This window comes from Pimephales promelas, chromosome 21, assembly GCF_988280905.1.
Source record: "Pimephales promelas chromosome 21, fPimPro1.hap1.1, whole genome shotgun sequence".
In the NCBI taxonomy this organism is placed as follows: domain Eukaryota; kingdom Metazoa; phylum Chordata; class Actinopteri; order Cypriniformes; family Leuciscidae; genus Pimephales; species Pimephales promelas.
Window position 1 is genome coordinate 1418260 of NC_142789.1, and position 14538 is coordinate 1432797.

Sequence of the window (14538 nt, forward strand, 5' to 3'; positions counted from 1 at the left end):
AACAACACTGGTCCAGCTAGAAGCAATTCCTGTTTCAGTTTTTTAACACTACATAAAAGCTGGGATAAAATACAACCAACAGAACATTTAAAACTCAATAAAAAAGTTAAACAAACATCTTTAAGATGTTTTCTTTACATGTGAAATAAAGAAAACAGTTACAAACTGAAACAGGAAGTGTTTCTGGACCAGTGTTGTTGTTTACATCTTGTGAAATGGTCTATACCACTCCAGTACCACATCAGTTCTCATTTATCAAGATGTTTGTAGTCGCTGTCGCGTTTGTCATATAGTTCTTTCTAATACCAATGAGATCAGAAACTCTACATTCATCTTGCCTTGCATCTTCCTGGCTATGTGTAGACGGCGACACTACTTGGCGTAGATCTTCTTCGCCGTTGCATATGTGTGTGCTCGGCAAGACCGTTTTGTGTTTCAGCGCTCGTTTGACTCGTTCATCAAAATGAACAAATCTTTTTTCGTGTCATTTGGTTCATTCAACGAACAAAATGAACAAATTGACTCGGAAAAAGATTTGTTCATTTTGATGAACAGGAGAGTCACAAACGTGCGTCACAGAACAGAGCAAGGCGAGCATTTGAGCTTATAAAACTTAAACTCTGTTTTTTTTAAATGAGCGATCGTTTTGCTTGATAAGACCCTTATTCATCGTCTGGAATCGTTTAAAGCCTTTTGAACACTTCGCAGTTTGCACTGAAACTGTCTTTTGGACCTTGAACCGTTTGGACCCCATTGAAGTCCATTATATGAAGAAAATCCTGGAATGTTTTCATCAAAAACCTTAATTTCTTTTCAACTGAAGAAAGAAAGACGTGGACATCTTGGATGACATGGGGGTGAGTAAATTATCAGCAAAAGTTTTTTTAAAAGTGAACTACTCCTTTAAGGGTATACATATTCATAAAGCTTTTATTTCAGGCAACCTTTAAAATAGCATCCGAGTAACATTAGAAACACAATAAATATATATGACATTTATTCATTTTAAATATGTTAGCTTAGGTGTACAAATAACACATACAGACACACAGTATAGAAATTGCATGTATTAAGTGATTTTTATATAACATGTCTGGCGTTCTGCACAAGCCAAGATCTCCCGAGAATTTCCACTGTGGTTCAGGAAATACTAAACCCCCAAAATCCCACTTTAAAAACATGCTTGAGTAGGACTATTACCATAACCTGCTATTATTCACTTCTATCCTTCTCGTTCTCATGTATTCAACACGCTAGATAGCACACAGAAACAGTGCATAGACAAGGAAAGTTTAATCCACTTTACAGGTACAAATGTTTGAAAAATACAAATCATTGGCGTCAATATCGAGCAGTACTCCATTACAAATACAGTAAATATCTATGATGCACTGCATCCATACAAGTAGTGTCTCAAACAGCTTTTACAAAAAAGGCTAAACACAGAATGTATATTCTGATGGTCATACATATTTAGACAACAGACTGTCATTAATATTTTAGTTCAGCTCAATTCAAAGACTATTCAATTTAAACACATTAACTTGGTTTAGAAATGTTTAGAAAGAGAAATGACTTTTGTTTTACAGAGTCAAGCCCTTGAAATTAAATTGCATAATTACTATGGTTTGCAAATATATTTTAGGGGTGTTAGGGGCACTTTTTGCTGATTGTAAATCCAATATTGTTGCTATCCTGAGTTGGTACATTTTCACACCGTTCATTCCCAAGATACTGTCGAAAACACTGTCCAAATGTCTGCAGAAAGCATTCAGAAGCAGAGAGGTATCTATCAACTCTTTATCAAGAATGACATCACCATACTCTTACTATATGTGCAATGACGCTATCGTTTCAAATCTAATTTTGACTCATCATTAAAACTTCAAATTAAATTATAGGGGCGTTGTACATAATGTGCAGTATTCCACGGCGAACATAGTTGTTTTATGACAATCATGACCCCGTCTTTTTTTTTTAGGTTTACATCGATCTTAAACTTCAATTTCTTGCACTTTACATTTAACAATAGCATATTAATCTGTGTATTTACAATAATCTTTTTATTTATGTATGTACATAAATCACCACAACATGCTTAAATCATTTGCTTCTGACTATATCAACATATATTTATATTTATGGTAAATCCTCATTTCCACGGTCTCAACCACAGTTACTATGCAATATTATCTGTGCAGAATACAATCATACATATATTTTTGAAAACGCCACAGCTTGTAAAGGGCTGATCAATATAGGAAGTCTGCGCAAGCAACACATCACATGACAGGGTGTTTTGACTTCACGTTTTGTACTTTTTTTAAAAAACTCCTTCTTCACCACACATCGAAAATAAATCCAGAAAGCAGATACAGATTGTTATAATTGTTCATTTTTCAAAAGGGTTTTATATCAAATGTTTTTATATTAGTGCCTTGAAAGATGTTCAGCACCAGAATGAATATTTTAACCCTTCCAACAACCAAAGAGTTTATGAAACAAATCACACATGATATCTGTATGTAATTTCATAATATCAATAAATCCAAAACATTCGGTATCGTTTGAGAATTTAGCACTATATATTGTATTCATCCATTTTTGAAAATGGTCCTATTCCCTAAAAACAAAAACTCTTCCAATGCATTATACAAAACCAGTCAAACATCTGGAGAATCCAATTATGTGACTTTTATGAAACAGCTTTTCCATCTAATGTTATTTTTTTTTTCTTTTACTTCTGGATGGGAGTGAATGGAAACAAACAAAACAATAAAATTGGAGTCAAGTCACACATTCATGCCATTTAATGGAGGTTACTTTCATACAGGTTCCAACATTTTCAAATATAGTTATATAATTTGCCTCGTAGTGACACGTTTTCTTGTAAAACAACCATTTAATATATCAAAATTCTCTGATTTCTACTATATACCTCTAAATATTTCCTCCCCTGAGTACTGTTAATGTTGTAATAGAAAGGGGTTTACAAACAAATGAAACAGAAGCTGTGCCGTATTTACAGGATTAAACATAAGCGTCCACCGACAGTGCATAGCTCAGTATATATGCCTTGCGGGTGAATAAACGTGTACAGCTTCCAACATTCCCAACTAAAAGATGAATAAAACATGTTTAAACAAATAAAACATTGATACTGAATCCATGAAGGCACCACAGAAGACGCTCTTAAACATACTGACGATGAACTCATGATTGCTTGAGTAGACGTAGTGTGTAAAAACAGAAAATGAATCATTTACACGTGTCGACCTAAAATCTGTTTGTACCTTAGTTGAAAAGAAGGAATATAAAACATTTAAGGTGTGAATTTGAATTAGCATAACCCAACGCCAAAATCCTCCATCGAATAAAAGGTTGCGGGATCTAAAATTGATGTGTGTTACTCTAGGCCACGTCCCAAGAGCGTGCATTTTCAATGAAAAGAGAAACAGGCCTGCATACTTTTAGTTTAGGAAAAGAAAAATGAAAGTAGCCTAGTCGGCGTTGCTTTAAAAAGTGAGTTAAAACACTGTCCGATCTCCATCCAGCTCCCACAAAAGCATACATTACCCATGAAGCGCCTGTGGCAATCTTCTCGTCTCGTTTCTTTCGGGAGAATCCCTCCATTGGAATAGTAGTGACCACATTCCCACCTGGGTTCGTTACACTGCAGCGCCTCCAAGTGGATGCTGGAGCTCTGTGTGTTCCTGGCCAGACTGGGGGTGTGGCCGGACTCCAGTGGAAAGACAGGACAGTCAGTCATTGGTTACTGCAGGATGATTGACACTCAGACCCGACTAGTGGGATGGACGTGGTAGGTGCAGTTCTGGATGTCGTTCCCTTCTCCGACACCCTCGGAGCAGACGCTGTTTTCCCTCCGCAGGGCTGGGAGAGAGACACAGAGAGAGAGCTTAGCCATCATAAGTAACTGACAAAACTAACAATTTTAAATTTTTCATCCCAATTCCTCCTAAAAAAGATAAAAAATCATCCTCATTACTACAAAAATGAATTATATATTATTTAAATGGTCAAATATTTACAGATTATGGTTGTATGTGGTGTACTTTATTTAGTTTATGCTAATTTAAATAAAAAAAATGGTTTGATTTTGGATACTGTATTCTTCTAACGAGAGATATATTTTAATACAATAAGAATAATAAAAATGAGACGTGTATTTTTTAGTGCGAATCGCAATAAATCGATTCTAAAATAAAAATTTGTGTTTATATATGTGTGTATTTAAAGTATATATATGTATGAGGGGCCGTACAAGCCAAAATGCATTCTTCTACTCTCTCTCTCACACACACACACACACACATACATTCTCCTTTCACATACATTACCAAACTAGAGCCAGACCGATATATCGGCAGACCGATATTATCGGCCGATATTAGGCATTTTCCAAACTATCGGTATCGGCAGTTATAATGGCTGATAAATGAATATTTCACAAATAAAATAAAAACGGACGAAACACGCTTGAACCATGTCATGAGTGTTGGAGTTGTATAGTTTGTCCACCAGAGGGCGCTCTACACCGTTCCTGTTGGCAACACTCGTTAAGTTGGTCACGATACATACATTGCTTGAATAACAATTAAAAGAACATCCTCATCAGTTCTCTTAACTCAAATAAGCATAACAAAATTTGTGACTATCATCTCCAGTTTATCCAAAAATAAATAAATAAATAAAATATCGGTCGATATATCGGAATATCGGATTTTAAAAACCAAAAATATTTGTATCGGTCTTCAAAATCCTTTATCGGTCGGGCTCTATCCCACACACATACATACATTTCTACTCTCACACACACATTCTCCTTTCACATACATTACCACACTAGAGCCAGACCGATATATCAGCAGACCGATATTATCGGATGATATTAGGCATTTTCCAAACTATCGGTATCAGCAGTTATAATGGCTGATAAATAAATATTTCAAAAATACAATAAAAACGGACGAAACACGCTTGAACCATGTCATGAGTGTTGGAGTTGTATAGTTTGTCCACCAGAGGGCGCTCTACACCGTTCCTGTTGGCAACACTCGTTAAGTTGGTCACGATACATACATTGCTTGAATAACAATTAAAAGAACATGCCCATCAGTTCTCTTAACTCAAATAAGCATGACAAAATTTGTGACTAATCATCTCCAGTTTATCCAAAAATAAATAAATAAAGAAAATATCGGCCGATATATCGGATTTTAAAACCCAAAAATATTTGTATCGGCATCGGCCTTCAAAATCTTTTATCGGTCGGGCTCTATCCCACACACATACATACATTTCTACTCTCACACACACTCATACATTCACATACATACATTTCTAATGTGAAAGGAAAATAGTGTTTAATTATATTTAATTAAAAATAGTTTAAAACAGAATGCAAAAAAAAAATCAATGGGTACCAAGTTCAGACTGTGTAAATATGTGGTTTACTTCATTATGACTGGCAGTTTATGATAGTGTCTGAATGAATGAAAGAGTCTGCAAAAACACAAGAAAAAAAAATATCTTGCAGCAACATATGGAAAAAAAGAACTATCGGAACCGTGAACTTAGTTCTAAATTCAACTAGTTTTTTATTTTTTAAATTTTTTTATTTATTTAGAAAAGGGACCGTGTACATTAATAAACATTCTTAAATGTAAATGTACCCAAATTAGCCCAAAGGCTAGTTTTCATTGGTAGTCCCTTTGCCAGATGCTATTAGGCTCTTAACTAGAAAAAAAAGAGTTAAAAATTACAGCAATACAACAGTCATAAAACTAGAAGTATACAAAAAGACAATGTATATACAGACACAATTAAACCAAAAAAAAAAAAAAAAAGAAATTAAAAATAATTTAATTAAGTATGAAAGAATAGGTCTATAATAAAATTAATAATAAGGTTAGTAATAATAATAATAATAATAGAGGAGCAGCGTTAATGTTCACAGTGTTGGTTATGTAGAAGCCATTTCTTAAAATTAAGCTTCATGTGTTCATAAGCTTCATAAGTTCATGTGGAAAGTGACCTTCCCCAACACTGACGACAGGAAATGTAAATGTGATGCTGACCGCTCTCGTCCTCGTCCCCCTCGGGCAGCAGCAGGCGTCCGTGGCACGGGCTGGGCAGGGTGGACTGCATCTGGCCCTCCTGACTGGTTCCCAGCTGCAGCCGGCGCATGTGGCGAACTACAGCTGTGGCATTAAACGCTTGCTGTGAACGATAACAAGAGAAACATCAGAAAACCAGTACAGTATATAAAACACAAAGTCCTTCCACTCTCATCTGCACTGATTTACCTTCCACTTGCTTTTGGCAAAGTTCTTCTTGATTTGGGCACTGACAGATTCATGGATGTTCTTATCCAACGCCGTGTCTCCAGCAATCCTGAAGCACAAAACACATTTACGTTCAAGTTTCCTTTGTTAAGTTTCCAATGATGTGTGCCAATAGAGGCAAAGTATCTTTTTGAGTAGCAAATCTGTTGTCTTAAAGGAGTAGTTCACTTTTAAAAAAAAAACTTTTGCTGATAATTTACTCACCCCCGTGTCATCCAAGATGTCCATGTCTTTCTTTCCTCAGTCGAACAGAAATTAAGGTTTTTGATGAAAACATCCATATAATGGACTTCAATGGGGTCCAAACGGTTCAAGGTTCAAATGAGAGTTTCAGTACAAACTACAAACTGTTCAAAGGGCTTTAAACGATCCCAGAAGATGAATAAGGGTCTTATCAAGCGAAACGATCGCTCATTTAATTAATAAATTAAAAAGTTTAAGTTTTATAAGCACAAATGCTCGCCTTGCTCTGTTCTGTGATGCACGTTCGTGACTCTCCTGTTCGAACTCGTTCATCAAAGTGAACGAATGACTTTTTGAGTCATTTGGTTGATTCAACAAACTGAAAATGAATGAAATGACTCAAAAAAAGATTCGTTCATTTTGATGAACGAGTTTGAACAGGAGAGTCACGAACGCGCATCACAGAAGGCGAGCATTTCAGCTTATAAAACGTAAATTTGGTTATTTATTTTTTAAATGAGCGATCGTTTCGCTTGATAAGACCCTTATTCATCGTCTGGAATCGTTTAAAGCCTTTGAACAGTTTGCACTGAAACTGTCTTTTGGACCTTGAACCGTTTGGACCCCATTTAAGTCCATTATATGGAGAAAATCCAGTAAAAGTGAACTACTCCTTTAATGCAACGGTTCACCCAAAACGCAAAGCTATGTTATTTTATATTCCCACTTTTGTTCCAAAGTTGTAATGTTTGCTTTCTCACTACAGTTGAACTCTTATGAAGTTACAGTAGATAGTCAACTAAAATGCCTACAAAAAAAATAAAATATTCAGGCCCGCAATTCAATTTCGTTCACTTTACTTAAACATATCTAATTAGCAGTAATACGTAGTTATATTTAATAAGTCAAACATCAAATATATATCAATAGTATCATATAACAACTTAATTCAATCGTGTTCAATCAACCTAATATATTTAAAACTGAACTTTACTTAATTCGTTTGTGTTAAAACTATACCATTGTTATATATAACGTTCCTCTTTTCTAAGTCTAGCTAAATTGAGTTGATCAAACTTAAATAATTTTAATAGATGACACTATGTTAGACTCATTAATTATAAATATGTTGAAAATTTCAAAAATTAAATGCGTCATATATCTATGAGGGGCGGGGGCCAAAATTTCAATCACAATTTATTGAAAATCAAAATCTATTTTACACAGCTCTCAAATGTGTACGCAAACGTCATAATGACATGATAAGTGAAAACCAATGGCGTTCGACATCATTGATCACAGTCCAGGCTCAGCAACTTTTCATGCGTATTAGAATATATTAACGAGATGTTAAAGCTGTAGCAGATTTTCATTGAATAACGGCATCAAATTACAATATATAAGGCATAATGCATAATTTTGCAATGTTATTTTTTTATATACAGCCTCAAACTATTCAATGAAATACTAGCAACATCTCTACTCTGATGACGTGTAACATGACGTGTTCTTTATGGTTCTACAGCATAAACAACACTCAAAATATTCCTTTTTTGTTTCATAAAAGAAGGTTATATGGTTTTAGAATGACACAAGTGTGAATAAATGATGCTTATGGACAAGCTCGACATCATCTGTGACGGGGAAAGGTTCTCATTGTGATCCGTTGACAGATGTATGAAAGGTTCATGACGATGTCTGATTGCCTTTTCATTCAGTAAAACCACAATAGTGGAAACTGTAATAGTTATGGCAATAAAAATCTGTATGTAAGCGATATTTTTTTTTTAAATTGCTATATGAGAGACTGTAAAAGATTTACAGTATAATTGCTGTAGATTCTCATACCACGGGTGCTGAAGAGCCTGTTCACACGTGTAACGCTGGTTGGGATCTTTTTCCATTAAATGCACAATAAAATCTTTGGCTGAGAAAAAGAGCACATTGTTAAAGTTAAGAACATGACATAACCGTTTCCATAATGTCATTGAGAAACAAAGAAAGAAAGACTCTCCAAATATATTTGACAGCCATTAAAGAACATTAACAAAGTACCCGAGTCAGAGATATCATCCCAGTATGGCGAATCAAACTCGTACTCCGCCTTCAGGATCTGCTCGAAGAGCTTGGCATCATTCTCATCGTAAAATGGCGGATAGCCACATAAACTGAAAAAAAAAAAAAACGGACAGATGGTGAGCCCAGTCAAAACCAGTTCAGGTACAACACTGGAGCGGCAGTATAGTGGCACTCACAGGATGTAAGCGATGACCCCGATTGACCAGCAGTCCACCGCTTTACTGTACGGCTTCTGTGCCAGAACCTCAGGAGCTGAAGATCACGGTGAACACGATCAAACATCAATTCACACACGTATCAGGAGGCTTTACAACTGACTATTCGTGACAAATAAGTCGCTAAACTTGAGAATACTGGTTGTGGTTGCACACATTTTTAGATTGTTGTTGATTGCCGTCATCCATGTATAGCTGGCAAAGATATTTACACCCAAGTTTCACTTCTCACCTTTTCTGTATAAATAACCACATCTAATCTCCCCGACACACACAGGAGATTCTTTAGAAATTGAGAGCCCATGGAACCAGTTTCAACCAGTTCTTTCTAAAGCTTTGAAAACTTCCTAGAGAGCGTGCAGGTATAGCAGATGTTCTTACATGTTATAAAATCATATTGATGTTAGACCATAGACACCTGGAACGATGATGCAGAGGCTCATGATTGGGTGTTATCAGTCATGATATGTCCTTCCCTGATTCGTCAACCACCCATCACATGACCCGTCCCCAAATCTGAGGAATAGTCAATCCGTTTCCTGTTTACACCGGCACGCGCATGCCCAGTGTTGCTGAATGGTCACGTGATTCGCGTTTTCAGTCGTTTTACTACTAAGGAGTAGTTCACTTTTGAAAAAAACTTTTGCTGATAATTTACTCGCCCCCATGTCATCCAAGATGTCCATGTCTTTCTTTCTACAGTGGAAAAGAAATGAAGGTTTTTAATGAAAACATTCCAGGATTTTCTCCATATAATGGACTTCAATGGGGACCAAACGGTTCAAGGTCCAAAAGACAGTTTCAGCACAAACTGTTCAAAGGGCTTTAAATGACACCAGACGATGAATAAGGGTCTTATCAAGTGAAACGATCGCTCATTTAATAAATAAATAACAAAGTTTAAGTTAACTGAACGAGTTCGAACAGGAGAATCACGAACGCGCATCACAAAACAGAGCAAGGCAAGCATTTGATCTTAAAAAACGTAAACTTTGCTATTTTTTTAAAAAATGAGCGATCGTTTCGCTTGATAAGACCCTTATTTATCGTCTGGAATCGTTTAAAGCCCTTTGAACAAGTTTGCAGTTTGTACCGAAAGTTTGTTTTGGACCTTGAACCGTTTGGTTCCCATTGAAGTCCATTATATGGAGAAAAATCCTGGAACGTTTTCATCAAAAACCTTAATTTCTTTTCGACTGAAGAAAGAAAGACGTGGACATCTTGGATGACATGGGGGCGAGTAAATTATCAGCAAAAGTTTTTTGAAAAGTGAACTACTCCTTTAATGTGGACGGAGATCAATTCTGACACGCAGATAAAACACTGGTGTGGACGGAGATCGTTTCCGTTTTAATTCTCCGTTTTTTAAACGAAAGTGGACGGGGCCTTAAAGGGGATGTGATATGACGCTCTGATTGGTTTGTTTCCCGTTACGCCCAAGCTACACCTATGAATAATGAAGCTACTTCAGACCAACCCCTTTTAGATTAGCGTCGAGTGCAAGAGTCATTTAGCAACAGCGCCACAAAGTTACTTGATACTTGCGTTTCAGATCGTTAAAAAAGGGCCCAAAGTGTTCAGATCCTTCATCCAGATACATACACCATACTTTCTGCATATTTGCATATGGAGGCGTGTCTTACCTACATATCCAGGAGTGCCACATGCTGTGCTCATCACACTATCCGAACCCTCGATCTTTGACAGGCCAAAATCGCTGATCATGATCTTGGAGTCTTCATCCATACTGTAGTACAGCAGGTTCTCTGGCTGAAAACACACACACAGAAAATGTAATATGGATCAGACACACACACTGTTTGTATTCAAATTAAGAATCACATTGAACATCCTTCACTGCACTGGTTATAAACACAAACTTTGCATAACAACTGACACAACTCGTGTTAACTGTATGTCCAACAGGATATGGCAAGCCGCTTTAACTTTTATTCATTTCCAGGGTATGAATTGTTGATATCAACAATTGAATTCTTGATATCAACAATTTAATTGTTGATATCTGTAATTGTATTTTCACTAGTGAAATTGCCAGTCAAAATAAATTGTTGATATCAAGAATTGTTTTTTTTTTTTACGAGCAGAAATATCAATTTGATTTAAATAATTACATTGTTACTGGTAAAAATGCGAATTCCTGATATCAATAATTAAATTGTCGCTTGTTGAAATGTCTATTCTTGATATCAACAATTCAATTGGTACTAATAAAAATGCTAATTTTTGATATCTGAAAATGCATTTCTGATTTCAATATTTCGGATATGTAAATGGCTTTCTTACTAGTAACAATCACATTCATGATATCAGAAATTAACATTGTCACTAGTAAAAATTGAATTATTGATATCAAAAATGATCATTGTTACTAGTAGCAATTAAATTGTGTATATCAAGAATAGACATTTCAACTAGTAACAATTGAATTCTTGATATCAAAAATAAAGGTTTTTACTAGTAATAATTGTATTTCTGATATGTGAAATAGTAAGAAATAAATTCTTGATATCACCAATTGGTTTTGAAGGTCAGCCTATGGTGACATTTCACTAGTGAAAATACAATTGTTGATATCAAGAATTCATATCCTGGAAATGAATAAAAGTTAAAACGGCTTGCCATAACAGGAACCATGAAGGAAAGTAGCTGGTTAGAACAATTGGATGATAATAACTATATGTTGCAAAATTTTAAGGGTTGATGAACACCTTTAAAATAGTAAATTTGCTTCTTGTGGACAATGTATATGAGCAAAACTCATTAAAAAAGTGTTTTTAATGCTTTTATTCAACAAGGATGTATTCAATTGGCTAAAAGTCACAGAAATGTTTCTTGAGCATCAAATCAGAATATTACAGTGATTTCTGAAGGATCATGTGACACTGAAGACTGGAGTAATGATGCTTAAAAATACAGCTTTACATTTTAAAATGTATTACAATAAAAATAAAAAAACAGATTTCACAGGTTGGTTTATTGTATTTCTGATCAAATAAATGTAGCCTAGGTGAACATAAGAGACTTCTTTCCGAAACATTAAATATATATACATATATATATATATATATATATTACTGACTCCTGAACTTAACAGTAGTTGTAATTTTATATAAAAATATATATATATATATATATATATATATATATATATATATATATATATATATATATATATATATATAAAAATATATTTCTTCATGGTTGCTAGGGTGTTCAGGTGGTTGCTATGAGGATGCTATGGGGTTCAGGGTGATTTTGATGGATATCTACTTGCCAAATTCCCAAGATATGGCTTGAGTCACTCATAATAAATACATTATTTGGGGGTTACACTAGCTGGACTCAAACTCGCATCTCCCACATGAGATCCAGGATTCAATGTGAATGAGCCAAGCACTAGGCCACAGCACTGACCTAAATGACATTTCTTAAAGGGATACTCCACATTTTTTTTTGGAAATAGGCTCATTTTACCACTCCCCCAGAGTTAAACAGTCGAGTTTTACCGTTTTCGAATCCATTCAGACGATTTTCTGATATTTAGAAGAATATCAGTAACCAGACAGTTTCTGGTCTCATTGTAGGAAAAAAATATACTTTGGATATCAGTGAGACCAGAAACTGTCTGGTGACTGACATTCTTCTAAAAAAATCAGAAAATCGGCTGAATGGATTTGAAAACGGTACAACTCGACTGTTTAACTCTGGGGGAGTGGTAAAATGAGCCTATTTCCAAAAAAGTGGAGTGTCCCTTTACAGATCCTTCCTTTTGAACTTGAAAAATGGGACCCGAGACATTGATTGATCCATTTACCTAGAACTACTTTCCTGTTCTCTGGGGGCAAAGACCCAACTATTAATATCAAGAGCACTATCAAGGACTCCTGAATGAAGTGATGAAGCTGGATGGGAACTTTTTGAAACTGGCACTGAGTCGTAGACCGACTGCCGCCTCACCTTCAGGTCTCTGTGCACGATGCCCATGTCGTGCAGGTATTTCACAGCGTCCAGGATCTGCTGGATCAGCTTACTGGCGTCTTTCTCAGTGTAAAATCCTTTTTCCACAATCCTGTCGAAGAGTTCGCCACCGGACACTCTGCCAATGGAAAAACAGAGAGATGCTTGCAAAGCCGTCTTTCACACACACCAACGCACATGCTCACTTGTCTCTGTTTTTTTCCCCGAGACAGACTGGCGCACAGCAGGATCCCAGCACAACCACACGGTGATGCTGTAGCGCATCGTCACCACCAGGGGAAGCTGTTTTACTCAGTTTACGTTGAAAGACTATTCATCTCTCTCTCTCTGACACATTAACTCGCTCAATCTCATAGTGGTGAACTTCACAAGATAACTCATTAAAAGTGCTGTAGTAAGAGGTCGATTTCATTCCTCAGAAGTGGTGACACTACCTATACTAACAGATGTACAGATGTATGATTATTCTCTCGCACTACAAATATATTATGGTAATATCATATAAGTTTGGACATGCTTTGCAAGAGCAAGTAAACTGCACAGTATTTGAATATGCCAGTTAGTGGTCATCCAGTATGTGATACCATCATTATAAAATGGTGCCACTGTAGTACTATTTGTAAGGATGATCTAGGTCAGGGGTCGGCAAGTAAAATATGTTTCACACTAGATCGCAGGCCAGAACATAGTCAATGTATAATTTAAGAAATAAATTGATGAAAAATGCAACTAGAATAGCCCGTGATAGACTGTTACAGTAGTTGGACAGTCATTAAAAAAAGCCACATTTGTGTGGTGGTGTCCGGGTTTTTTAACTGGATACATTAAAGGAGTAGTTCACTATTCAAAAAACTTTAGCTGATAATTTACTCACCCCCCGTGTCATCCAAGATTTCCATGTCTTTCTTTCTTCAGTCGAAAAGAATTAAGGTTTTTGATGAAAACGTTCCAGGATTTTTCTCCATATAATGGACTTCAATGGGGTCCAAACGGTTCAAAGGGCTTTAAACGACACCAGACGATGAATAAGGGTCTTATCAAGCGAAACGATCGCTCATTTAATAAATAAATAACTCAGTTTAAGTTTTATAACTGTTTATAACTCTGTTCTGTGATGAGCGTTCGTGACTCTCCTGTTCGAACTCGTTCATCAAAATGAACGAATCTTTTCCCGAGTCATCTCGTTGAATGAACCAAATGACATGAACAAAGATTCGTTCATTTTGATGAACGAGTTCAAAAAGGAGAGTCACAAACGCGCCTCACAGAACAGAGCAAAGCGAGCGTTTGTGCTTATAAAACTTAAACTTTGTTATTTATTTATTAATTGAGCGATCGATTCGCTTGATAAGACCCTTATTCATCATCTGGAATCGTTTAAAGTCCTTTGAAACTCTCATTTGGACCTTGAACCGTTTGGACCCCATTGAAGTCCATTATATGGAGAAAAATCCTGGAATGTTTTCATCAAAAACCTTAATTTCTTTTCGACTGATGAAAGAAAGACGTGGACATCTTGGATGACATGGGGGTGAGTAAATTATCAGGAATAGTTTTTTTTAAAAGTGAACTACTCCTTTAAACGCTGAGTTTCGGTTCATTTATGAGAACGCAATCTCACCGGCACCTCCATGTATACTTTTGGTATTTTTGGTACACTTTATGTTAGTATTTATAGTAATTAATATAATTTAGCC

General features: G+C 35.9%; 1 protein-coding gene across 2 annotated transcripts in view; it reads right to left on the reverse strand.

Annotated features, from left to right (window-relative positions):
- Window positions 1-1276: 1276 nt before the first annotated feature.
- camk1b (calcium/calmodulin dependent protein kinase Ib) overlaps window positions 1277-14538 on the reverse strand; it is a 59752-nt gene continuing 46490 nt past the window's right edge. For both annotated transcript variants that reach the window (XM_039656238.2, XM_039656237.2), the window contains 8 exons: window positions 12821-12959; window positions 10486-10612; window positions 8804-8879; window positions 8604-8716; window positions 8397-8475; window positions 6327-6414; window positions 6099-6240; window positions 1277-3891 (listed from right to left, as the gene is read on the reverse strand). In XM_039656238.2, the coding sequence (XP_039512172.1) occupies window positions 3794-3891; window positions 6099-6240; window positions 6327-6414; window positions 8397-8475; window positions 8604-8716; window positions 8804-8879; window positions 10486-10612; window positions 12821-12959 (862 nt within the window). In that variant the 3' untranslated portion in view covers window positions 1277-3793. The remainder of the gene's footprint in view (window positions 3892-6098; window positions 6241-6326; window positions 6415-8396; window positions 8476-8603; window positions 8717-8803; window positions 8880-10485; window positions 10613-12820; window positions 12960-14538) is intronic.